This window comes from Macaca thibetana, chromosome 2 (assembly GCF_024542745.1).
Source record: "Macaca thibetana thibetana isolate TM-01 chromosome 2, ASM2454274v1, whole genome shotgun sequence".
Classification (NCBI taxonomy): domain Eukaryota; kingdom Metazoa; phylum Chordata; class Mammalia; order Primates; family Cercopithecidae; genus Macaca; species Macaca thibetana.
Window position 1 is genome coordinate 41,223,196 of NC_065579.1, and position 26,613 is coordinate 41,249,808.

General features: G+C 38.3%; 1 protein-coding gene across 3 annotated transcripts in view; it reads right to left on the reverse strand.

Moving 5' to 3' along the window:
• PIK3CB (phosphatidylinositol-4,5-bisphosphate 3-kinase catalytic subunit beta) overlaps positions 1-26,613 on the reverse strand; it is a 188,594-nt gene that overhangs the window by 27,486 nt on the left and 134,495 nt on the right. For all 3 annotated transcript variants that reach the window (XM_050779675.1, XM_050779677.1, XM_050779676.1), the window contains 6 exons: positions 16,392-16,580; positions 12,307-12,428; positions 7,904-8,047; positions 5,877-5,976; positions 1,615-1,793; positions 670-779 (listed from right to left, as the gene is read on the reverse strand). In XM_050779675.1, the coding sequence (XP_050635632.1) occupies positions 670-779; positions 1,615-1,793; positions 5,877-5,976; positions 7,904-8,047; positions 12,307-12,428; positions 16,392-16,580 (844 nt within the window). The remainder of the gene's footprint in view (positions 1-669; positions 780-1,614; positions 1,794-5,876; positions 5,977-7,903; positions 8,048-12,306; positions 12,429-16,391; positions 16,581-26,613) is intronic.

The following is a 26,613-nucleotide window of genomic DNA, read 5'->3' on the forward strand; positions in this document are numbered from 1 at the left end:
TGGCAGCAAAATCAATATTGCTGTCACTGAAACAGGACGTATGAATATATTACTGAAAATATCCTTGTCTGGGCATGGTGGCTCATGCCTGTAAACCCAGCACTTTGAGAGGCTGGGGTGGGTGAATCACTTGAGCTCAGGAGTTCGACACCAGCCTGGTCAACATGGTGAAACCCCATCTTTACAAAAAACACAAAAAGTGAGCCAGGTGTGGCGTGTGCCTGTAGTCCCGGCTACTTGGGGGGCTGAGGTGGGATGATCACTTGGGCCTGGGAGGTGGAGGTTGCAGTGAGCCAAGATCGTGCCACTGCACTCCAGCCTGGGTGACAGTGAGACCCTGTCTCAAAAAAATAAAAAAAAAGGAAAAATAATATCTTGTATTTCAAAAGCTTTTTAATCAAAGGAGTAGGCGCACTTTGTATTTTGTAGGAGGAAACAAAAGAAGATTCATTAGGACAGTGTATTTAAGTGAATGGTATGAATCATTTTATAAGAGGGAAAAAAAGGCATTTAGGACACGATGAATTTGACTTTATGACCATTAATAGCTACCTTCCTGACTGCAAACTGTTACACACTTACACTACACATCACCTTTCAGACAAAGCAAAATGGCAACAAATGAAAAATTCTAAGATATTTGATGATGTTAAAAATCTCAGTACTTACCATCACCATTTTTAAAAATCACTCCAACTGAATCCTCACCAAATACCTTGTTATTGTATACCAGCCACAAAGGCTTCATTTTGGAATCCATGTATTTGCACTTTTCAACACTGAAATGAAGTGGGGAAAATGAGTCAACTTCAGTGTAATGATACAGAAGATTATAATTTTACCAAGATATACTAGGCTTGGGAAAACTCCTCATCTATTCCTTTCCGGTCTGCAGAAGAGTCAGACTTAGAAGAGTCCCACTTGGTAGAAAAGCAACAATGAGGACAGCCTTGGGTGGCATATACTAATGCAAAATAGGCTGGACTCAAAACCCAAGATTCCCTTCTCACCTTCTCCACTTAACATTCCTCCTCTCGTTTCCTTTTATTTGCTTAACTTTACATTATTACATTTAGTGAATAACAAATTAGAACAAATCATTGGATTAAAATTAGAACTATTTTGAGACCATTTTTGATTTCTTAACAAGGGATTCATTTGAATACTGATAGTATACTGAATACAGATTATTATTTTCCATTATTACTTTTGTAAGGAATGAGAAAGTGAGAAATAAGTTGCCAAATTCACTCAAGACAAGATCTCATTTTAAAATAGGAAAATCAATCAGTAAATAATTTACTATAGTTTGCAACATTTTGCTTATTAGGATTGTCAACTCTTACATATCAGTAATATAGAAAATAAATTTAATTACATATAATTGAAATATAAATTCATTTGTAATAAGTTTCACTGAATCCACAGGTAAGTTTAGCTGATAAGCATACATCCTATTGAATATAAGCATAGCCTCAGAGAACTTTTAAGATTTTCCTTCCTTAATTATATTCTACTTCTTGAGGCTGACAGCTGACCCTACTACTCCCCTAAGGCAGTGACTTTCTGCTTGTTATTCACAGGAGATTCACTGGGCAAAGTACAGTCACTTACTAGAGTTCCGAGAGGATAACACATGGGTTCAGGGGTGACTGCAGGTCAGAGAGGGCTTCCCGGTAAGCACTCTGTTTTAAACAAGTATGCATGGCCTCCTTCCCTTTGGCTCTGTTTAACTTCACTGCATTCAGTTTGATTAAACTATTTAAAGTTTTTAACTTATTGAGTGCTTCAACCTGAAAAATAAGTTCCCCACACCAAAAATTTATTTGACTAAAAGTAATATAATATCATGTGATGACATCAATCAAGAACACCTGCTCCCAACACAGACTCATAAACATACACACATAACCAGCTGAAGTAAAAATAGTGTCTGACTTACGAAAAGCATTTTACATACAATAAACAATTTATTTTTAACAGTTGTTATAGCATCATTTTCAAACTTTCTTTAAACCTTTTCTTAAACAAAATCTTACAAATTCGAGAAAAGCAGACTTAGATTATGGGTACTTAAGATAAATGTGGGCCAGGTGCACACTATGGGTACTTAAGAAGATAAATGTGGCCCAGCACTTTGTGAGGCTGAGGCAGGTGGATCACTTGGGGTCAGGAGTTTGAGACTAGCCTGGGCAACATGGTGAAACCCCATCTCTACAAAAAAAAAAAAATACAAAAATTTGCCAGGCATGGTGGCACTTGCCTGTAATCCCAGCTACTCGGGAGGCTGAGGCATAAGAATCGCTTTAACCTTGGAGGTGGAGGTTGCAGTGAGCCAAGATTAAACCACTGCAGCATTCCAGCCTGGGTAAGAGAGTGAGAAACTGTCTCAAAAAAAAAAAAAAAAAAGAAAGAAAGAAAAATATGAAACTTAAACTATTCAAAATTCTGTAATTCATTGTATAGTAGAATTTGAGACATCACTAACCTAAACCAGTCCATTTGGCCAACTTCATAGTATAAGAGAAAAACCTATGTAGAAGTAACTAACTCTAAGGTTCTTGCTATTCAACCTTAATATCTACTTCTTGTCATCACTCTTGTATGATATTTCAATACATTCTATTTCCATTAACAGAATAGCTAGAAATAATTGTTTTAAAGTAAGTGTGAATATAGACATACTATTTGTTATTCAAATCTAAATTACTTGTTTTTATAATAACTATGGCCATCAAAACTTATGCAAGTAAAAAAAAGAACTTATTCAAGTAGTACAAGGTATATCAACAATGGCCAACTAAATCAAAACCATTACATTTAAAATTCAACTTTAGGCTGGGTGTGATGGCTCACATCTGTAATCCCAGCACTTTGGGAAGCTGAGGCAAGTGGATCAGTTGAGGCCAGGAGTTCAAGACCAGCCTGGCCAACATGGACCCCCTATCTAGTAAAAATACAAAAATTAGCCAGACATGGTGGTGTGCACCTGTAATCCCAGCTACTCAGGAGGCTGAGGCAGGAGAATCACTGGAACCTGGGAGCTGGAGGCTACAGTGAGCCAAAATCGCACCACTGCACTCTCTAGCCTGGGCAACAGAGTGAGACTATGTCTCAAAAAATAAATAAATAAGGGTCAGGTGCAGTGGCTCACGCCTGTAATCCCAGTACTTTGGGAGGCTGAAGTGGTCGGATCACTTGAGGTCAGGAGTTCAAGACCAGCCTGGCCAATATGGCAAAACCTCCTCTCTACTAAAAATACAAAAATTAGCTGAGTGTGGTGGCACACACCTGTAATCCTAGCTACTAGGGAGGCTGAGGCAGGAGAACTGATCGAACCTGGAAGGCAGAGGTTGTAGTAAGCCAAGATCATGCCACTGTACTCCAGCCTGGGTTACAGGGTGAGACTCCATCACAAAAAATAAAATAAATAAATATATAGTAACAATAAATAAAATTCAACTTTATTATTTAATAACTGAGGGTCTTTTATGTCATATTATGTAAAATTCATAACAACCTCAGCCACGCACAAAGAAGGAGCACCTTATTTTATGAGTATATCATTAAAACTGGAAAAAACAAATGTTAAAAATAGAATTAAAAAGTATACGGTATGTAACAAGCATATAAAATATGTATATCACAAATATAAACAATGTGGCTTGAAATTCCATGAACAAGAGATTTAATTTATAACATATTTTCATTTTTAAACTCTGCTTCTATGCAAGGAAACCACTAAGACTATGTAGGGAGATGAATTCAAGCATGCAGTTTCCACAGAGGCTGAGACCTTGCTCACAGGAAACTAGGAAGGACCTATGCAGCTTGATGATAAAATTGAGATGACTGGGACTTGCCAAGTTAGCCATCTGTTAAAACCACAGATCACTCTACTTCTCAACAGTTTCAGGAGCCGTACAAACACTGGTGACAAGGCAACCAGATAAAACCTGGGCTAAGCAAATAGAAACTTTTTACAAGTATTTGAAATTTGAAACTTCTTCCATGTCTGTACAGTTGAAAGTTTTCACGCTCCATCAACAATTAGTGTTGATATCCACACTTCCTGGAACAGTGTCCTGAATACCCCATGGCCATAAGTCTAAATACTTGAAGTGTTTCAACACCTTGTTCTTTTATAAGTTTATAGTAATAATAAGAACTGCTATGTACAGGGTAAAGTCTTCCTCTCACAATTCATCAATAAAAAAAAAAAAGAAAAACAGGAGTAAGAATAATTTGTTCATACATACATCATCCTTTTATTGTCTCTAACATCAAGCTGAGGCTTCAAGAAATATGCAGTGTGGAAACTGGTTATATGATGACATTAAGCAAGTTATGACTACATACAGCCTAATAGGCTTTGGCAGAAATTTTGAATTTTACTCATAGTGCAATGAAAAATTATTGAAGGGATTTCAAAAGGGATTTTAAAAGGGAAATGATGTAATACAATCTACTTACTTTTTTTCTTTTTTTGAGACAAGGTCTTGCTCTGTTGCCCAGGCTAGGGTGTAGTGGTACAGTCAAATCATAGCTCACTGCAACCTCAAATTCCTGGGCTCAAGCAATCCTCCCACCTCAGCCTCTCAAGTCGCTGGGACTATAGTTGCAAGCCACCTTCTAATTTTTTTTAGAGATAGGTCTCACTATGTTGTGCAGGTTAGTCTCAAACTTCTGGGTTCAAGTGATCCTCCCACCTTAGCCTTTCAAAGTGCTGGGTTTTCAGGTGTGAGCCACTGCATGTGGCCACAGTCTACATTTTTAAAAGGTCACTTTATCTTCTGTGTACAGAATGTGGGGGGACATGTAGGAAGGGAAACAAGGGGCACAATTTAGGAAGTTAATGAAGTCCAGTGGAAAAAGAATAGTAGCTTGGACTAGGATGATAGCCATAAATACAAGGGAAATGGGCAGAGATGTGAGATATATTTCAAGGTTCTATAAAATTCAGAGGATTAATCGTATTGATTCCATGTTATGTGAAGAATAAATGACCCATAATAAGTGATGAATAAACATTAGCTATTATTACCATCATTAATGGGCTTTTCAAAAGGAAGGGATCAGAAAAAGTTTTTAACATCACGAAAAATCCTAAATATTAAAAACACCTAATGGAAGCCTATGAGAGTTCTTCTGGCAACGCAAAGGAATTAGAAAAGAGTAGTTTAACTGGAAATCAGGAATCTGATATAAAAATAGGGTGGGGCAGCCAGGTACAGTGGCTCACACATGTAATCCCAGCACTTTGGGAGGCTGAGGCAGGCGGATCACGAGGTCAAGAGTTCGAGACCAGCCTGGCCAACATAGTGAAACCCCATCTCTACTAAAGATACAAAAAATTAGCTGGGCATGGTGGCACATGCCTGTAGTCCCAGCTATTCGGGAGGCTGAGGCAGGAGAATCGCTCGAACCCGGGAGGTGGAGGTTGCGGTGAGCCGAGATAGTGCCATTACACTCCAGCCTGGGCAATAGAGCGAGACTCCATTTCAAAAAAAAAAGGGGGGGGTGGGGTGGGGCTGGGCGCGGTGGTTCACATCTGCATTTCTTAGCACTTTGGGATTAATATAGAATATATTAGGAATTCCGAATAATTATTTTTCAGGTAGCATTCAGTTAATATTTTTCTGCTAAGTTCATCGAAACTTCACTTTTTGACCTAAATTTTGATAAAAGAATGTATTAATCAGGTTGTTTGTTACTGAGACTTCTATGAAATAAATGTGGTGGGATAAATGGCATTTGATAAAACTGATCAAACACCATGTATCAAATTGAACATGAAGATTAAAACAAGCTGATATTCATGCTTTAAATGTTGTCTGTCAAAAAAAGAAAAAATGAATAAATAAAACAGCTGATACCTGCTTAGAAAGCACTTTCATGTGCCCCACACTTCCCCGGCAGTATGCTTCAAGGATGACACCAAATTGTACTGAGACAGCAGGAATGTGCACTTCTGACCTGCAGAAAGTTAATGATATCCAAACAGTTTGTTTATCAAACACTTCAGATCACCGAATAAATACTGACTTCTTTATTCTACAAAAAATAAACTTATGATGGCAAGGTCATTGTGTGCATTATTATTATTTCCTTCCTCGCTTCCTTTTTTGAGACAGTCTCACTCTGTTGCCCAGGCTGGAGTGCACTGGTGTGATCTCGGCTCACTGCAACCTCCACCCACTGGGTTCAAGCTTTCCAAAAATAAAAATGTGTAGCTAGATGTCACTAGGTGACTAGATTCTAGCCAACAGGATGCAAGATGAAGTGATGCGCACAAAAAATGAGTCCTGAACTTAGAAGGAAATGCTGGTCCCTCCCCTTCTCTGCTCTCCCCATTTCTGGCTGGAATGTGGATGGGGTGGCCAGCCCCTTCATACTTGCAATTCTCCTGCCTCAGTTCCCGAGTAGCTGGGATTATAGGCATGCGCCACCATGCCTGGCTAATTTTATATTTTTGGTAGAGACAGGGTTTTGCCATGCGGCCAGGCTGGTCTAAACCCCTGGCCTCAAGTGATCCACCTGCCTTGGCCTCCCAAAGTGCTGGAATTATAGGCGTGAGCCACCACACCTGGCTATTTTATGCATAATTATTAGTGAGATGGGTCAACTTTCCAATTTGTTAAACTTCAAAGTTCAAAAGCTATGATATTCTATAATTAGTTAATACTTCAAAGTTCAAAAGCTATGATATTCTATAAGTAGTTAATTCTTTATTCCAAGAAATCTAAAATGTGTACATCTTACCTGATTTGCTTTTTGTAGGGGTAAGGCAGTCTTACCAATTTAAAGACAATAGGCTGAAACAGGTATCTATGAAGTCTGACTGGTATTAAATAATTGACTAATGCCCTGATTAGCATCTATTCTAATTTTTTTTCTCACTTAAAGAGTGATGTACATATTTGAAAAAGGAAGGAATACTTATTTTGTTATTCCCTGAGGGGTTTAAAAACTAAGACTGAATGAATGAGAAAAGACAAGTTAAAAATAAGAAAAGGTTCTAGAACAACACAAGGAAGTAAAAAAGAGTGGAAAAAAATATGAATAAGAAAACCATATTCAGAAATAAAACTAAAATTAAGAGCACATTATAGAGCTCATTGCCTTTGAGAAGCTCAGCAAAGAGAAAAGAAGAAAAGAAGGATGGAAGGAAGGAAGGAGAAAGAGAGAAAGAAAGAAAGAAAAAAGGTAGTTTTTAAAAAAAATTTCTGATAAGCATTAGTTTCAGTACTATGAAGTCCAGATTGGGAGGGAAACAAAATGTCTGAGTAGAGAGTCAGAAATGAGAAATATATTAATACAATTTCCTTAGAAAACAAAGGAATAACTTTAGTTCTCATTCTTGATTTTACTCTTATATGAACTTGGTGAAGTAAAGTTCATGTACTTCTTACTTACTTAATAAAGAAACTGAACAAAATTGCTGTCATTATAGTAAACCTTTACCTTCACTCAATAACACTAGTTATGACAGTACCACCCACAACTTTCTAGAAGAAATAAATAGGTCTGCATTCAGCCCAAATATATTAAGACAATAAGTACACTTTACTGGAAAATACCAATACATTATTAATTTCAGTTAAAAATCAAGCAGGTAGAAACAGAAAAAAAAAAGAAAAAGAAAAGAAAAGAAAGGAAGGAAGAAATAAAGAAGAAATCAAGCAGGCATGGAGGGACACATAAGGGTCTTGGATACTTTGTCAAATCCTGAAAATCAAGAGTGCAGGTATCAAGAAACAGGAGAAGGCACCAAAACCATATAAACGTTATTATAAATTGTTCAGAAAAAAACTAAAGCAGCTATTTTTCTATTAAATATATTATGCTGGTTTATAGTTACTAAAGCACCTGATGGGCTCAAATTGAAATATAAAAGACTTACCTAAGATGCCAAAATAGAAACTGCCCTATCCTCCGATTACCAAGTGCTCTTTCTAATAGGAATCTAGAGAGGGCACAATCAAGAAAAGGCTCATATTTTAAAACTTGCACCAGTTGTAAAAGATACTGCGAAAGTTCTTCATCACTGAAAGAAACAAAAGACACAGTGAGTAACCAAACAACCTGTGCCAGAAAAAGATCCCTCCCTATCAAACTATCAAATGTGAACTTGTTGAAACACAATGGTTCTTTTGGGCCAGGCTTGTTACATGCTTGCCTTCACTGTACCACTGTTACAACATCACAAAAAAAGCTGAAGATTTCAGATGGGGAAAGGGGAGTGAAGAGGGTCAAAGAACAGATACTAAAGATATTTTAATCACATGAATTAGATTGTGATATGGTCTGGCTTTTGTCCCTACCCAAATCTCACCTTGAATTATAATCCCTGTGATTCTCACGTGTCAAAGGAGCATGCTGGTGGGAGGTGATTGAATCATTGTGGCCCTCCATGCTATTCTCATGACAGTGAGTGAGTTCTCATGAGATCTGATGGCTTCACAAGTGGTGGTTTCCCCTGCTCTTTCTCTTTTCCTGCCACCTTGTGAAGATGCTACTTGCTTCCCCTTCGCCTTCTACCATAATTTTAAGTTTTGTGAGGCCTCCCTAGTCATGGGGAACTGTGAATCAATTAAACCTCTTTCCTTTATAAATTACCCAGTCTCAGGTGTTTCTTTATAATGGTGTGAAAATGGACTATTACAGATTGTTAAAATTCATGACTGTATTTCCAGTCAGCTAAGAGTTACCAAAAATACGAGGTACTTTAATACTGATTTCTGATCATGCTAAAAAGTTTGTGCTCGGTCAAACAATTTTTTTTTTTTTTTTTTTTTGAGACGGAGTCTCGCGCTGTCACCCAGGCTGGAGTGCAGTGGCCGGGATCTCAGCTCACTGCAAGCTCCGCCTCCCGGGTTCACGCCATTCTCCTGCCTCCGCCTCCCGAGTAGCTGGGACTACAGGCGTCCGCCACCTCGGCCGGCTAGTTTTTTGTATTTTTTAGTAGAGACGGGGTTTCACCGTGTTAACCAGGATGGTCTCGATCCTGACCTCGTGATCCGCCCGTCTCGGCCTCCCAAAGTGCTGGGATTACAGGCTTGAGCCACCGCGCCCGGCCAACAATTATTTTTAAAATAAAAATTCCATCAGTACTTTCACAATTTATTTTCCTTTGCTGTCATTCGGGTTAAGTAAGTCCTCCCAGATAGCCAAAGTACAATTAAAATCTTAACTTCAAAGAGTGTGAAGGATGAGAAAGTGAATACATTTATAAGTGGGAATTGATCATTGAAATAATATAATAGATAACATTGTAATTAACTGAGCTGAATTAATTAAGGTTAGTGGTTCTCTACTTTGTGTCAATCTCCAAACCATTCACCTGTAAACACATTCCCATCAGAGGCAATTCCACCAGTATAAGGTACGAAGCCCAAGTGCCCCAAGTGCTCCACTTACTCTCCATAGTGTTGGGTAATAAATGGTTAAGAAATTAGTTAGTCTAAGGCAGATATCTGGGACTGAAACCCAGGGCACTATATACCAAAACCAAAAACTCATAACCAGAAAATTTCACAACAGAAAAACCACCAGAATTAGCTATGTGGAATATACGGATCACAGATATCTCCTCAGAGGGATCAATACATTTAAGAAAAACACTTGGGGCCGGGCGCGGTGGCTCAAGCCTGTAATCCCAGCACTTTGGGAGGCCGAGACGGGTGGATCACGAGGTCAGGAGATCGAGACCATCCTGGCTAACCCGGTGAAACCCCGTCTCTACTAAAAAAATACAAAAAACTAGCCGGGCGAGATGGCGGGCGCCTGTAGTCCCAGCTACTCGGGAGGCTGAGGCAGGAGAATGGGGTAAACCCGGGAGGCGGAGCTTGCAGTGAGCTGAGATCTGGCCACTGCACTCCAGCCTGGGTGACAGAGCAAGACTCCATCTCCAAAAAAAACAAAAACAAAAAACAAAAACACTTGGCTCAGCCCAAGGAGAACCAGGTGGCCCCTCCACAAGAGGTCTCCAATGCAAACTTAAAGAGATGGTGAAGTAACTGGGAATTCATTTTTTACAACCACCTATAACACAATCTTGATTAGGTTTAGTGTAAAATTCATGCCCATTATATAACCTATAAATAGTGTAAAAACTAGAAAGTATAGGAATAGAAGGAATTTCCTCTTCTCTCACACTTCTAATTTCACTCCCCAGAAATAAGCACTATTGGTGAGTCTGTGTAATTTCTTTTGGCTATTACACAGCTTAAAACATACAAAATTTTAAAAAGAAAAAAGGATTATAGTATCTATACTATTTTGTGGGCTTTTATTTTTCAAAAACGATAAAGTACATAAGCCTCATTTTTGAAGTTAGAAAGAAAATGGATAAACTTCATTGTCTGAGACAGTCATTTCTTCAGTGAATCTCAGATTCTCACAAATGCACCAACCAAGGGAGACTACAAACATGTTCACTGAAGCATTATTTATAATAGGGAAATGTGGAGAAAACTTAAAGGTTCCTTAATAGGGAATAAATTAAATAAGATATATCCCTATGACAGAATATTACACAGTCGTGAAAGGAATAAACAACATTTAAACATAATGGGAGAGACTAACCTTAAAAACCTAATGCTGAATTTTTATTTTTATTTATTTATGTATTTGCATTTTATTTTTTGAGACAGGGTCTCACTCTGTCACCCAGGCTAGAGTGTAGTGGCACCATCTCAGCTCCTGCAACCTCCGCCTCCAGGGCTCAAGTGATCCTCCCACCTCAGCCTCCCAAGTAGCTGGGACCACAGGTGCGCACCTCCACGCCCAGTTTAATGTCTCTGTATTTTTGGTAAAGATGGGGCTTAACCATGTTGCCCAGGCTGGTCTCAAACTGCTGGGCTCATCCATCTGCCTACGTTTGTCTCCCATAGTGATGGGATTACAGGTGTGAGCCACCACACCTGGCTGAATGTTTTTTTTTTTTTTGGAGACGGAGTCTTGCTCTGTCGACCAGGCTGGAGTGCAGTGGCACGATCTCAGCCCACTGCAACCTCTGTCTCCTGGGTTCAAGTGATTCTTCTGCCTCAGCCTCCTGAGTAGCTAGGATTACAGGCACTGGCCACCATGCTGGCTAATTTTTTTGTATTTTTAGTAGAGATGGGGTTTTACCATGTTGGCCAGGCTGATCTCAAACTCCCGACCTCAAGTGATCTGCCCGCCTCGGCCTCCCAAAGTGCAGGGATTACAGGCATAAGCCACCATACCCAGCCGTCTGGATGAATTTTTAAAAAGCAAGATATAAACTAATGCCTATGGCAAGACACATTTGTGCAATAACAATTCCATGTCTATATCTTCATAGATATATATGAAACAGAAAAATGTGATATAGAAGCATACACACCAAATTCATGATAATGTCTGCCTCTGGGAAGGAAGAGAAGTAATCAAGACTGGATAAGGAAACTATGAGGACTTCAACTTTAACTGTAATGTATTTGCTATATATATATATATATATATATATATATATATATATATATATATATATTTATATTTAAACCCATGACAAAAATTAGCATTTCTTAATTCTGGAGGGTGGATAGACTGTGTGAAGAAAAGGGGTAACACAGCAGGCTTGGCTGCTATCCTCTAACAAGTCTGCTTATAGGATTGACCCATGGCTAGCATCTGGGAATTAAGATTTCAGAAGGGTTCCCACCATCCTCCTAATTGATAACAGTAGCTCACTGCACCTAAACTATTTGTGCAAACAATGGTTTATGTTGTATATCCACTTTACTGCTGGGAGTATAGAAATCTGGTACATGCTAGGCAGAGGGTGCTTATGTGATAGCTGCCAGTAAAAACCCTGGCCACCAGGTCTCTAACAAGCTTCCCTTGCAGACTTGTATTATCACAACTCCTGATAGAATTAGAAGTGTTCGAGGTAACTTCACTGGAAAAGAACTCTTACAAGCTTATGCATGCCTGAGGAATCATGACTTCACTCCATGAACATTTTTCCCTCCTTAAATTTTGCTCTGTATCCTTTTGCTGCAATAAATTATATCTGTAAGTGACTATGTGCTGAGTTCTGAGTCCTCCTAGTGAGTCATCAAACCTGAGGGTGATCTTGAGGACTTTCTGACCCAGTAAGCTTTTGCTTTTTTTCTAGTATAAACATTGAGTGGGGGACACGGCAGGAGGACATGAGCAAATGCTTTCAACTGTGAATAATTCTGAGCCCTTTTCTTTCTTATGAGACATCAAGGAGACACTCTCGTCCCAAACCCACCCAAGTTATTCCTTTCCCCAAAGAAAACCACCTGCAGAAGATACCTCATCTGTCGCAGGCAGCCTACAGCATATTCTCGAACGTACTGGTCTGGATAGTTGAAATCCAGAAGCTCTAGGGCCTCCCGGGGGGGCAGTTTAGGCCAAATCTGAAGCAGCGCCTGAAGCTGTTTAAAAAATGAAACTGGTTCAGAAATAATGGGGGACAAAAGTAATCTAATTTTCCTTGACACACAGGAGCACCGAGATATGTCAAAAGAAGGCAAAGCACACTTTTAATTACTGATGCCTCAGAAATCCATTCCTGTTAATACAGACTAATAAAGATTATCTTTGTTGTTGAAACATTCTGTAGATAAGTTTGAAAAGCTATGAAGTACTTACCCCCAAATACATTTTATGGGTGAGAGAGAAAAAAATGTTGAATTTGTAGCCTTCCTAAAGCTCAACCCCATCTGATAAAATCTTATTCCTTAGTATTTAATTTCTCTCATTGTATTTTCCTGGGTATCACATAAACACCATTGACATCAATGTCATGGAATGTATATGATATGTATGCAAGATTAATGCTATAAAACTATCGCAAATAGATGGCAGTGATTAGAGGATTTTCTTTCAATTGATTGCTCAAAGTCATATTGGGAGAGGCCTGCAAGCTTGCTGACTATCTTGTGGATGTTAAGTGTGATTCTCAGACCAATTAAGCTTTGAGAATTCAGTAAAACAGTTTATATTTTATTACTTAATTCTACAAGTTATTCAACCTATCATTAACTATGCCAAGCCCTCCCCAAAAAGTCAACAATATCTAAATGAGAATCTACCAGCTAAGTTAAAAGGAATTTTCTCATATCAAGCAAAAGTAAATAAAAGTTAACTAAAGGTAATTTTTTAAAAATTAGCTTAATTTTTTCAGTTGTTTTACATTTTAAAAATATTTTTGGGAAAACAATACTTCTGAATGATTTTTAAAAATTTAATTTCTCTATTATTAGTATATATTTATATAAATTGTTAACTTATTTTTTGAGACAGAGTTTCACTCTTGATGCCCAGGCTGGAGTACAATAGTGCAATCATGGTTCACTACAACCTCCCCCTCCCGGATTCAAGCGATTCTCCTGCCTCAGCCTCCCGAGTAGCTGGAATTACAGGCACCCGCCACCATGCCCGGCTAATTTTTTTTTTTTTTTTTTTGAGATGGGGTTTCACCATGTTGGCCAGGCTCTTCTCGGACTCCTGACCTCAGGTGATCCACCCGCCTTAGCCTCGCGAAGTCTGGGATTAGAGGCGTGAGCCACTGCCCTCAGCATAAATTGTTAATTTATATATGTAATTTGATACATTACAATTCACCTATGTGAATAAATTACATAGTTACTTAGCAAATACAGTGAAATGCCTACTAATTTTTAAATTTTTTTTTAAGAGACAGGGTCTCATTCTGTTATCCAGCCTGGAGTGCAGTGGCACCATCATAGCTCACTGCAGCCTTGAACTCCTGGGTAAAAGCGATCCTCCCAACTTAGCCTCCTGAGTAGCCAGGACTACAGGCACACGCCACCATGCCTAGCTAATTTCATTTCATTTATTTATTTTTATAGAGATAGGGTCTCGCTATGTTGCTGGTCTCAAATTCCTAGGCTCAAGTGATCTTCCCACCTCTGCTTCCCAAAGTGCTGGGATTACAGGCTTGAGTCACCATACCCAGCCTAAATTTTAACTTTAAACTTAAGTTTTTCTTAGCTATTCTTAACCCTATATTGAATAAAGCTTGCTCTTTTTTTATGTATAAAGCACAGATACACATACAGTACATGAACAGATGTATCATGTATCTATAGAATCAAAATCTCATGGGTTATTGGGGGGAAAAAAGTCTATAAAAGCTCCTAAGGGTATAGTGATGAAAACAGGTTCAGAAATACTGGTGTAAAGACATAGCACCAACCTCATCCCCAGTTTTTCTCACTAACAGAGCCCCCCTCCTTGCTTTGCCCAAGGCCCTAATGGACCAGCAGTCTTCTTTACGGGCAGAAGAGTTGGGAAGAGACCATTTCCTGAGGTTTTGAAATAGTAGTAATAAAAAAAACTCCTCATCTCTCCAGTTAATACTTGGAAAACACTGCCCATAAATAACACTGAAAAGGAGAGATAAGATTATGTAATACTAGAGGTTCAGCAATGTTGTGGTTAAAAACAACTTTACCATTGGAAAGTAATGACGTTGGTAAGATTATTTATAATTATTAAAAATTAAATCATGTAAGTGTAAAATTAAATTGCCAAAAACTCACCAAATCTCTCTATAAGACAGCTTTTAAGAGTACAGCAAGAAATGCTTTCCATTGTGATTCTAATGAAATAATAATATGATGTATTTCTTAGACATGCACTCAGCACTAGACACTATCCAAAAGAAACAGGCAAATGTGTCAAGTAAAAAAATGCTTAGATCTTGTTTTCCATTACTGAAGGTTCATGGAAAACGAATCCTGAATTTAGATAATACACGAGTGGCTAGAAGACAATAACTATTCTACAGCAATTAAAATAAAATAGTTCCTTTTCAGTCTAATTTGGTCTAAGGTGGAAACAAGTTTAATTGAGGTACATACAATAATGTAATTATATAACACGTTTCCAAAGATCGATTGATTGATTGATTGATTTGAGACAGGTCTCCCTCTGTCACCCAGGCTAGAATGCAATGGCACAATCTCGGCTCACTGCAACCTCAGCCTCCTGGGCTCAAATGATCCTCCAGCCCCAGCCTCCCCAGCAGCTGAAACAGACGTGCACCACCACGTCCGGCCAATTTTTGTATTTGTTGTAGAGACAAGGTTTCGCTGTGTTGCCCAGGCTGGTCTCAAATTGCTGAGCTGGTCTCAACCTCCTGATCTGCCCACCTCAGCCTCCCAAAGTGGTGGGATTACAGACATGAGCCACAGACCCCAGCCATTTTATTTTTTTGAGACAAGGTCTCACTCTGTTGCCCAGGGTAGAGTGCAATGGCATTTGGCTCACTGCAGCCTCAACCTCCCAGATTCAAATAATCCTCCCATTTCAGCCTCTCAAGCAGCTAGGACTACAGGCACATGCCACCATGTCTAGCTAATTTTTGTATTTTTTGTAGAGACAGGGTTTTGCCATGTTGCCCAGGCTGGTCTGGAACTCCTGGGCTCAAGTGATCCACCTGCCTTGGCCTCCCAAAGTGCTGGGACTAGAGGTGTGTGTTACCATGCCTGGCTCCAAAGATCTTTAGACACTAAAAGTGAACACAAAAGAAATCCTTTCTACGCTTAATTTGAGAAGCAAAACAATAAATCCAAAGATTTTTAAAATGCATATAATTAAGATAAATCTGTATTTCTTCACTAAATTTTTAGTCACTATAGATTTACTAAGACTACATACTAGAGAGATTCATTGAACTTAAATAAGTAACATGAAAAAATCTGGTTATTTTAGTAGAGCAAATTTATTTGTTCTGATCAAAAAAACCATTTCAAGGGCTTTCTATTGAGCACTGGTGGGTTGTTTGAATTGAATAAATGCCAGTGCTTTTTGGCAGGGTCTTGAAAACTAAATCAAGGAACTACAATTTGGTGGTTTTTTGAAGCAAAATGGTCTTTTTTCTATTCTGCCAAAAGGCATACATTCAGCAATACTGGACAACTGAAATGAATGTTGAAATTGACCTGAATGATATATTATCTAAAACATTATTTATTCTCTGTAATAGATGTAATTTTCAAACAATGGACATTCATTCTAGAACAGGCATTGCAAAGAGTCTAAAAGATTTAAAACTCTTGAGTTCACTGATGAAGCTGGTAGAAGGTACCCAGGTCTCAGCAAGTGGTACTTTTGATAGATAATTGTCCCAAGATCAATGTTTCAACTGTATTTGGTGAAAGGTACGGCAATCCTACCCAAAATCTGAGATTTTAAATCCTGGAAATATTCTGGTCTACTACTTAGAGTATAAGAGTTTAAAGTCTCAAAATTTCTCCTGCTTAAATTATCCTATCTATGAAAATACACCTATGAGAAAAGGATACTTCATGTGAATCCAACCAAGTACCATACACCCAAAAAAAGTTACAGAAACGATCTTTTGTTACCTGAGCAACATCCTCAAGTTTATTCCACTTGATTGACAGCAGTAATTTTGGCAATGATTGTGGGAAAATCTCTCGGCAGTCTTGTCGCAAAGTCCAAATAAGATCCATTTCATTTTCACACAGTTGAGACAAGGGATCCCTGTCCAAGATTTCTTTCAATACAGGAAGAAACTTTTTTCCACCTCGACTCTATGAAAGTAAAATGCTCATTATGGAATTTAATTGTGCAAATGCCACTGGCAAACATTCAGTAAATTTATATACATTTATATATAGTAAATGAACATAAGTACGTGAGATACAAAAATATAATTCCATAAAAAAAAAAAAAAGGCAGATCCTTGAATAATTTCTAAGCTAAGGATGATGAGATTCTCAAAATAGTTTCTAAAAATCTAAAAATGTAAACTGTGTAAACACTGGGTGGCAGTATTGCTTTTTAGATAAAACTCCAAGTCAGGCCGGGCAAGGTGGCTCACGCCTGCACTCCCAACAGCTTGGGAGGCCAACGCGGGTGGACTGCCTGAGCTCAGGAGTTTGAGACTAGCCTGGGCAACATGGTGAAAATCCGCCTCTACAAAAAATACAAAATACAAAAACAAAAACAAAAAAAAAATTAGCCGGGCATAGTGGTGCATGCCTGTAGTCCCAGCTACGCAGGAGGCTGAGGCAGGAGAATCACTTGAGCCTGGGAGGCAGAGGCTGCAGTGAGCCGAGATTGTACCACTGCATTCCAGTTTGGGTGACAGAGCAAGACCCTGTCTCAAAAACGATAAAAACAAACAAACAAACACCCGCAACCAAGTCATTTACTCTTTGAACTGAGTTTCTTTAATTTTCAAATTCCATAAACAAAAATCATAGGAGGTTAAAAACAAAAGTAAAGCCTTCTTGGCTTGTGCCTTGACTCAAAAACCTAAAATCTCCTTAGATTACGAATCAAATATTGGCTAAAACTAAACACGGGAAAAATACAGTTCTCTCATTTTCCTTTCCAATTCCTACAACAAAATATACTAAAAAAAGAATATAGCCTATGTTGTTTTGGATCCAGACTCTCTGAAATCCACTAACATTAAAAGAAGGAGGTGTGTGGAACCATGCTTACATCAAAATTATACCACTTTAATCAAAACATATTTTCCCTAAAAATCTCTTTCCAAAATTATCTGAGAAGATCCTGTAAGGATTTATACCCTAATATTATTTTATACCTGACATTATTTTAACTGGGATTTCAAATGAACACGAAAATAAATAGAATTATCATATTACTAGTTTTAAAAGTAATCCAATTCAAAACAGCATACAGCTAGAATGGAAATACTAAGTATAATTTTATTAAGTAAGAGAAGTGACTTTTGGATATTGTCCTTCAAGGAGACACATTACTGAGAAGAAAACAGACCAAAGACAGATCATAACCAAAGTTGCTTAACTTTGTTAAATTAAGTTGAAAGTTTAAGCTTTCCTAAGCTAAAAGTTTACTTTAAGAGTTAAATATTTTGTTATGATACAAAGAAAGATTAAGTTAATACTTGTATTCTCTTCAGTTTGTCCAGCTGTTAGTGGAGATTTAAACACTTACTTACTTTCTTGTCATCACAATGGCAATAAAGACATGCATGAAAATGCGTGAGAAACTGAAGACTCTGAGTCTTTCTAGCACATTTCTCCCAATGTGACCGAAGTGTAGGGTAGAATGGCTGGAAATTGTAACTAAGAAGTGGAAAAAGGATCGTTTGCCACTATCTTGTAGACTGGGTAGAGAGAAACCAAGGTGATGAACAAGTACCAATTGGCCAATAAACAGTTCTGATATTCTGTCTACAGCCTTCCTGACGTAACTGTAATGTTTTATATTTAAAACCTTTCCCTGGCTCTGCCATTATCTATAGAATAAAATTCAAGATAGTCTCAAAGGATATAAGGACCTCAAAAACATGGCCTCATACTTTTCCAGTTGCTCTAAATCTCACAAATTATACTCTAATATTAACAATTCCACTCGGTTTGCTGTATCCTCTACTGCATACTGCAACGATACCTATTAGCATTTTTTAAAAATGTTGTTCATTCTACTTTTCATGCTCTCAAACGATAAACTCACCTCAAAATGGAAATGATATCTTCTTCCCATGTATATCCCTAGTACAGAGCAGACAATATATAAACTGAATATAAAAAATGAAAACAAGGCCGGGCGCGGTGGCTCACACCTGTAATCCCAGCACTTTGGGGGTCCGAGGCGGGTGAATCACCTGAGGTCAGGAGCTCTAGACCAGCCTGGCCAACATAGTAAGACCTCATCTCTACTAAAAATACAAAAATTACCCAGGCATGGTGGCAGGCGCCTATAATCCCAGCTACTTGGGAGGCTGAGGCAGGAGAATCACTTGAACCCGGGAGGCAGAGGTTGCAGTGAGCCGTGATCGCGCCATTGCACTCCAGCTGGGGGACAAGAGCAAGACTTTGTCTCAAAAAAAAAAAAAAAAAAAAAAATTTAAAAAATTTAAAAAATGAAAACAAATTTCTCATTAACATATTTACATTAAAATTGTGAATCAAGCTATATCCTATTATAATAGATAACTTAATAGGCTTAAATAACTAAACAAAACAGACTAGGAGATAATTCACAAATTCTCTATAATAGAGATCTTTGGGAAGTTACATCTAGAATAAAGGTCCCTGAAAAACACAAATAAGCTAATCGTTAGGAGATCAGTTTTCTGATTAGCATATCAGAAAGGGTGCATAACTGGGCTTCATTAAAAAATGATGTTAAGTAGACAGAAAAAGGCAGGCAGGCAGAGAGACAGGCAGGCAGGCACACATACACATGTATGTTCTAGGTGTTTTGCCTAAATCTCTTATTTATTCTAGTAATTGAGGATGATCAATATATGACTTCTTTCCAGTATCTAAAAATATTAGCTACCTGGGAATAATTGACATAAAAGTTAGTAAGATAGGAAAATTACCAGACCCTGGAAAACTAAGTCAAAGGAAGTATGCTACATGCCCTCACGGTCACTGAAATGAAATGGAGAGTGAAATATGCTCCATTGCATTTTCTTTAAGTAGAAATTAACACGCTGTGTCAAACCCAAGGAATCTCTTGCTTAGTGTCCACCACTGACAAAGACACAAAGAAATATTATCTTCTCAAACATCAACTTTACAGGTTAGGGTTACGAGTCAAACACCCTTGTTTCCCTTAGGATTTCATTATAGATTCATCTTCCATTATGTTAGAAAAGGGTTTTGCTTGTTTGTATCTTGAGATAGGGTCTCACTGGGTCTCTCTCTGTCACCCAGGCTGCAATGCAGTGGCACAATCTGGCTCACTGCAGTTTCAACCTCCTGGACTTAAGCGATCCTCCCAACTCAGCCTTTTGAGTAGCTGGGACCACAGACGAGCATCACCACACTTTTCATATTTTTATATTTTTATATTTTTTGTAGAGATGGGGTTTCTCCATGCTGCCCAGGTTGGTCTCAAACTCCTGAGCTCAAGCAATCCACCTGCCTCGGCCTTCCAAAGTGTTGAAGGCATGAGCCACTGTGTCCGGCCATAAAAAGTTTTACAGATTTTTTATAACTTTATTCCCATAAGATAATAATTTTTCCAAATGTTCTGTACTGCCTTTCAAATATCAACATTGAAAAAATATAAAAAACATGAGAAGCTTCTGTTCTAACAAGCTGAAGAATTCCAAGTTTTAATAAATTAAAGAGGATGCATTCTACCATATCTTCTTTAAGATAGCCAAAGACAAATCAAATAAGTAAATTCCAAATTCTTGGGATCTTGTAAGTAGGCAGATTAAGGTTCACTGTACTAAAGAAAATAAACATAAAAAGGCTAAAACACAAAAAGACCTAATTATAGTGGTTTTGTATGTAGAGATTCAACCTACAAAGGGTGCATAACTGGGCTTCATTAAAAAATGATGTCACCAGCCGGACATGTTGGCTCATGCCTGTAATCCCAGCAGTTTGGGAGGATGAGGCAGGCAGATAACGAGGTCAAGAGATCGAGACCACCCTGGCCAACATGGTGAAACCCCATCTCTACTAAAAATACAAAAATTAGCTGGGCATGGTGGTGCGCGCCTGTAATCGCAGCTACTTGGGAGGCTGAAGCAGGAGAATCACTTGAATCCGGGAGGTGGAAGTTGCAGTGAGCCGAGATCGCACGACTGTACTCCAGCCTGGCAACAGAGCGAGACTCTGCTTCACCAAAAAAAAAAAAAAAAAAAAGTCTTCAGAATTTGAAAACGAAACTCCTAGCCAAACCTGTTATTGCAAACAACACAGAGTGTAAATTGTTCATGTCAGAGAAAGGCAGACAACTGTTATGTTCAAAAAGCTAGCAAAAAGCTAGCAGGCTGAGTATAATTTGGTCGATCCAAATTAGACCTCTACAGACTACTGTAAGTAAATACCCTGAAGACCTTAGAATAAGCTACGTAGGGAGAGCAGTGGAACTGCATAATTGTACTGTTATTGTTTATTGAGGTATGAAAAGCACAACATTGAATAATGCCAAGGTTAAAACTACCAAAAAGCCTTAAAAAAAACACAAAATGTTAGATTCTTTTATAAAACAACAAAAATATCAGTAGTGAAAAATTATACTGTGCAGTATAACTGAAGAACTTAAATGTTCAAATGCTTGTACCAAAATAAGATGATAAAAGTGGTAGAAAGCAATGAAAAATCACAACTCTATTTTCTACTGTTTTTTAAAAATCACAAACACACATATTATAATAATGATTACTGACCAAAATAAAACAAACACCTTGCTTTATAAGCACATGGGAAAACACAAACGTGGTTCCTTTCCCTTCTCTATGGAAGGCCACAAACTCATCTGTCATCTTCACAAGGGCTGGAGATTCAGATGGCATGTTAACAGTGTGCTTGTTGGGGACAGACGGTTGAGCTAATTAAGTGTTGCCCAGACATACAGACTTGATCAACACAAAGCAGTCAAGGATAATGAGGTGGAGACTAAGAAGACAGTTATAAGACTAGAAGACTGATTACAAACAGGGAATTGAGCAAATAAGTAAATATACCAAAGCCAATAGAAATCCAGATTTCTCATTATTAGAAAAGGGAATTACAAATATGAAAAGACAAAGACTAGAATATATACAGTGTGAATACATCCGTATTAGAGGCATTGACGAGAACTCATGGTCTTTAACAGATAAATAAATATATCTCTGTGTATGTTTATTTTCCCAAACATAGGAGGTAAACCAATATATATTGTCTAGCTCTGTTTCACAGGAAGGCCTGGAAGCCATTGCATCCCTGCATTCTCCAAAGAGCACTTACTTACATATACCCAAGGGCAATCAGCATATCCAGGGCCTAGGTCTTACTAAGGCCAGGTATAGTGGCTCAGGCCTGTAATCCCAGCACTTTGGGAGGCTAAGGCAGGAAGACTGCTTGAACCCAGGAGTTCAAGAACAGCCTGGGAAACAAAGTGAGACCCCTGTCTCTACTAAAAAAATAGAAAGTAAAAAAAATTTTAAAAATAGCCAGGTATAGTGGCATGTGCTTGCAGTTCTAGCTACTCAGGAGGCTGAGGTGGGAGGATCACTTGAGCTCAGGAGGTCCAGGCTGCAGTGACCCATGATCGTGTCACTGCACTCCAGTCTGGGCAACAAAGAGAGACCCTGTCAATCCATTCCGTCCATCCATTTGTTTGTCCATCCATCCATCCATCCATCCATCCATCCATCCATCCATCTATCATCCATCCATCCATCCATCCCTACATACTTTCACAAATAAAAGGAATAAACTGAATATAAAATCCCTACATACTTTTCACAAATAAAAGGAATAAACTGAATATAAAAAATGAAACTCTCCAGAGAAATGCCTGATTCCAAGGCTGGGGTAGGGAAAGTATTAGATGAGTGTGGAATACGCTGTTGTAATGGAAAGAAGTAAATGCTCAAAGAATGACAGGGACAAAGCAAGAGACAAGAGACAGCTTAAACGGGCTCCCACGAGCCACATCTGGGATAAATTAAACATTAAGATAAATGACAGTAACTAATTACAAATCATTGAATAAAATGGAAATCACAAATCCATTTCCTATAAGTTAAAAAAAAAAGAAGAAAGAAAAAAGAGATGAATGGGGGAAAAGGAGTTCAAGGTTGCAGTGAGCTATGCCTGCACCACTGCACTCCAGCCCAGGCAACAGAGCAAGACCCTGACTCTAAAAAGATAGATAGATAGATAGATAGATAGATAGATCGATAGACAGACAGATAGATAAGAAGAAAAGCCTCTATCCTATTTTATAAGCCAACTAATAAATCCAAAAGGAAAAGTAAGATTTAAAATTGGCAACCCACTGCAGTAACATTGATTCAAGTAAGATGTATTAGTGAATGCAAAAAGAAGTGGGTGACAGCTTGATCTGAAATAGAATGTTAGTGTCAAAATATGCCCCCATAAAACATTTATTTATTTATTTATTTATTTATAGTAGAAAAACCTAGCAGACACCATACTAACCAAGGGATAACCGTTAACATCCAGCGTAGTAGTAAAAATCGATACTGCCTCCTGATAAAATGCAGTAAGAAAACTACACCTTTACTTCTTTGATATTCACACTAAAAATGCGTAACTGGGATCCTAAACATGACAAAACATCAGGCAAATCCAAACTAAGGGACATTCTATAAAATAATTGGCCTGTAGTCTTCAGAAATGTCAGTCATTCAAGATTAAAAAAGAAACAATGAAGAACTGTTTCAGACTGAAGGAAACTAAAGCTACCTGGCAATGAAATGCAACAAGTAACCAGAGGTTGGATCCAAGACTCATAAAGCACATGACTGAGCAAACTGGCTAAATTTGAATAAAATCTGTAGATTACATAGAACTGAATTATTTTCCTGACTTTTATGAATGTACTCAGGTTATGTATAAAAATGCCATTTTTTAAAGGAAATACTGAAGAATTAAGGGGTAAAAGGGCATGATGTGGCCAGGCGTGGTGGCTCATGCCTGTAAACCCAGCACTTTGGGAGGCCGAGGTGGGCAGATCACGAAGTCAAGAGATTGAGACCATTCCGGTCAACATGGTGAAACCCTATATCTACTAAAATACAAAAAATTAGCTGGGCATGGTGGCACGCGCCTGTACGTGCCTCCCAGCTACTTGGGAGGCTGAGGCAAGGGAATCGCTTGAACTCAGGAGACAGAGATTGCAGTGAGCTGAGATCATGCCACCACACTCCAGCCTGGCGACAGAGTGAGACTGTCTCAAAAACAAAAAAAAAAGAAAAGAAAAATCTAATAGATACTAATAATTAATGCTACAGAATGTTAGAAAGGTATTTTTTAAAAAGTAGACCTATTCATACTCACATGACAATATCCACAAAGTATATTAAATGAAAAAAGTAGAAACAATATATACATATAAATAGCTAGATCTCATCTATTTTTAAAGGGGGAGATATTTACATATAAAGTTAGGATTAATAGCTACAAATTAAACTGTTTACAGTTAGCTCTGGAGAGGAAGGTAGGTGGGAGTCAAAGAGAGAAACTTCCATTTTTGGTTTACAAATTTTTTTTTTTAAAGACACAGAGTCTTACCCTGTCATACCAGCCTCAAATTCCCAGGCTCAAGCTATCCTTCTACCTCATCCCCCCAAGTAGCTGGGACTACAGGCACATGCCACCACGCCCAGTTAATACTTCTTTTTTTTTTTTTTTTTTTTTTTTTTTTGGTGGAGATCGGGTCTCACTATATGGCCCAGGATGGTCTCAAATTCCTGGGTTCAAGCAATCCTCCTACCTTGACCTCTCAAAGTGCTGGGATTATAGAGGTGAGCCATCACACCCACCCTTACCATTCATTAATTGTACTTTGTGCCTAATAAAAAAAACAAATTTTAAAAGTGTATCAGACCTGGGCAAGATTACTGCATGCTCAGTGTGTAGAGAACTCTCTGATTTAGGTCAGGTACAAATTTATGGTGGAAATAGTAAAAATTAATTCACTTATCAGAGGTTCAAGGAGCAATATTGTCTTATAAAGGGTAATGAGACAGAGGCACTTGAACCAAGACCTGCCTGTGTAACTGTATCTCCTAAGCTTAAACTGTAATTATCTGTTTCAGTAATTGCCTAATAAGCTGATAAATTAACAGCTGTAAGAAATTTGTTTTGTATCATTAAACGTAACTGCTCTTGCAGTTGTCTCATTTTAAAGATTTTCTTTTATTTTTTAAATTTATACACAAACACACATTTTTTTAAACTAGTCTCTGAGATTGCTTCCACTTTTAAATTACTATTTTACTTTTTAAATAAACTCTTACTTCTTAGAGTTTCCAGGCCGTTCTCAAGTCTACATGCTCAGCAAGAAAAAGCCGTCAAACACAATGATCCTATCACACCAGCCTCATCAACTGATCATGCAAATTTTTATCAGGCCATATATATAATTTAGGCTATTAAAATTTGCACAATGTTTGCAAATTAAATTATTATCTGAAACTGTCTCCAGAAACCTGAATAACACAAAACTCTGGGAAAAAAGACAGAGGGAGGAAGAATTTGGCTACTATAGTCCCAAACTGGCCCAGAGCCTTTCATAAACTGTAAAGACCAGGAGCCTGGCACTACTGCTCTCTTTCCTGAGGTCAAGCATTCAAATTCAAAAGACAAAATTTAAGCCAAAAACACTAATAAGAAAGCAGTAGCAGATGACTCACACTGAGAAACTAGGGAAAGATTCTGAGAGCTCTAACGGCAAAGGAGAAGACAGCCTAGGCCAGATATTTCACCAACTGGCCAAAATTAAATAGTGCTTTGATTCTGTAAGAATGAGAAAAATATAGACATTGTCTCAAGTTTGCCTCCTAGTCTCTATAACACTGCCATGCCACAGGTAGAATGGCTTTGCTAAACAGACTTAAAAGTTGTAAACCGATGACAAGAGATTATCGGATTACAGCTCAACAAAGTCAAACTAGAAAGAGCCAAAAAATTAAATAAAAAAGCACAGATGGGGCTGGGCGCGGTGGCTCAAGCCTGTAATCCCAGCACTTTGGGAGGCCGAGACGGGCGGATCACTAGGTCAGGAGATCGAGACCATCCTGGCTAACACGGTGAAACCCCGTCTCTACTAAAAAATACAAAAAACTAGCCGGGCGAGGTGGCGGGCGCCTGTAGTCCCAGCTACTCAGGAGGCTGAGACAGGAGAATGGCCCGAACCCGGGAGGCGGAGCTTGCAGTGAGCTGAGATCCGGCCACTGCACTCCAGCCTGGGCGACAGAGCGAGACTCCGTCTCAAAAAATATAAAAAAAAAAAAAAAAAAAAAAAGCACAGATGGTATATATATGTTTATATATATGTAGATATAGATATACAGATATAGATATAGATATAGCAATCCAAGTCAACAAAGTAACCTATTTGCAGTATCTGCGTAGAAACAAATGGGAATAGTATATGTGGCAGAGACTACTATTTGACTCTCAATATCCATTCTCCACTTCTTCCTTTAGTACTAGAATCTCTTACTCTTAGCCATTCACGTGACTGTCAGCCTGGCTAAAGACTGTACCTCTCAGATGTGCATGTACTTAGGCATGGACAGTAAGATCTGGCCAATGACATGTAAGCAGAAATGAAACATACTAATGATATCCTGAATAAGAATGGGGTGTGACCACTACTATTGTTTTTCCTGTTCCTGCTGGCTGGAATATAGTAAAGTAGGAAGATAAAGCAGTAATATTAAACCATGAAATAGAAAATACATGTCAAATATGGCAGAGCACCAAGACGGAAGAAATTTGGATCGCTTGCATGATGATGCGTGTGCTTACTACTAAATCTGCTTTGTTACCTGAGAGAAATACAGTCTCCTCATTAAACTAAGTAATATTCACTATGACAGCAATGTTAATCTATGAGTTGCCACAGAATCCCTTATAGATTACCTGCTAAACCTGTACTTGTATCAGAAAAGGGCTTGCCCACTGAACCCAGATCACCCACAAATTGGGCTGCCATTTAACAAAACATTGTTATGTGCATACTTACCCACACTCACAGACTGTTCTTGCATATGAGTTATGATCTTCTGTGAGTTCATTATTATGAAGCAAAGATACCTAATAATGTGCACAACTCCATAAGGGTCATTTAAAACTC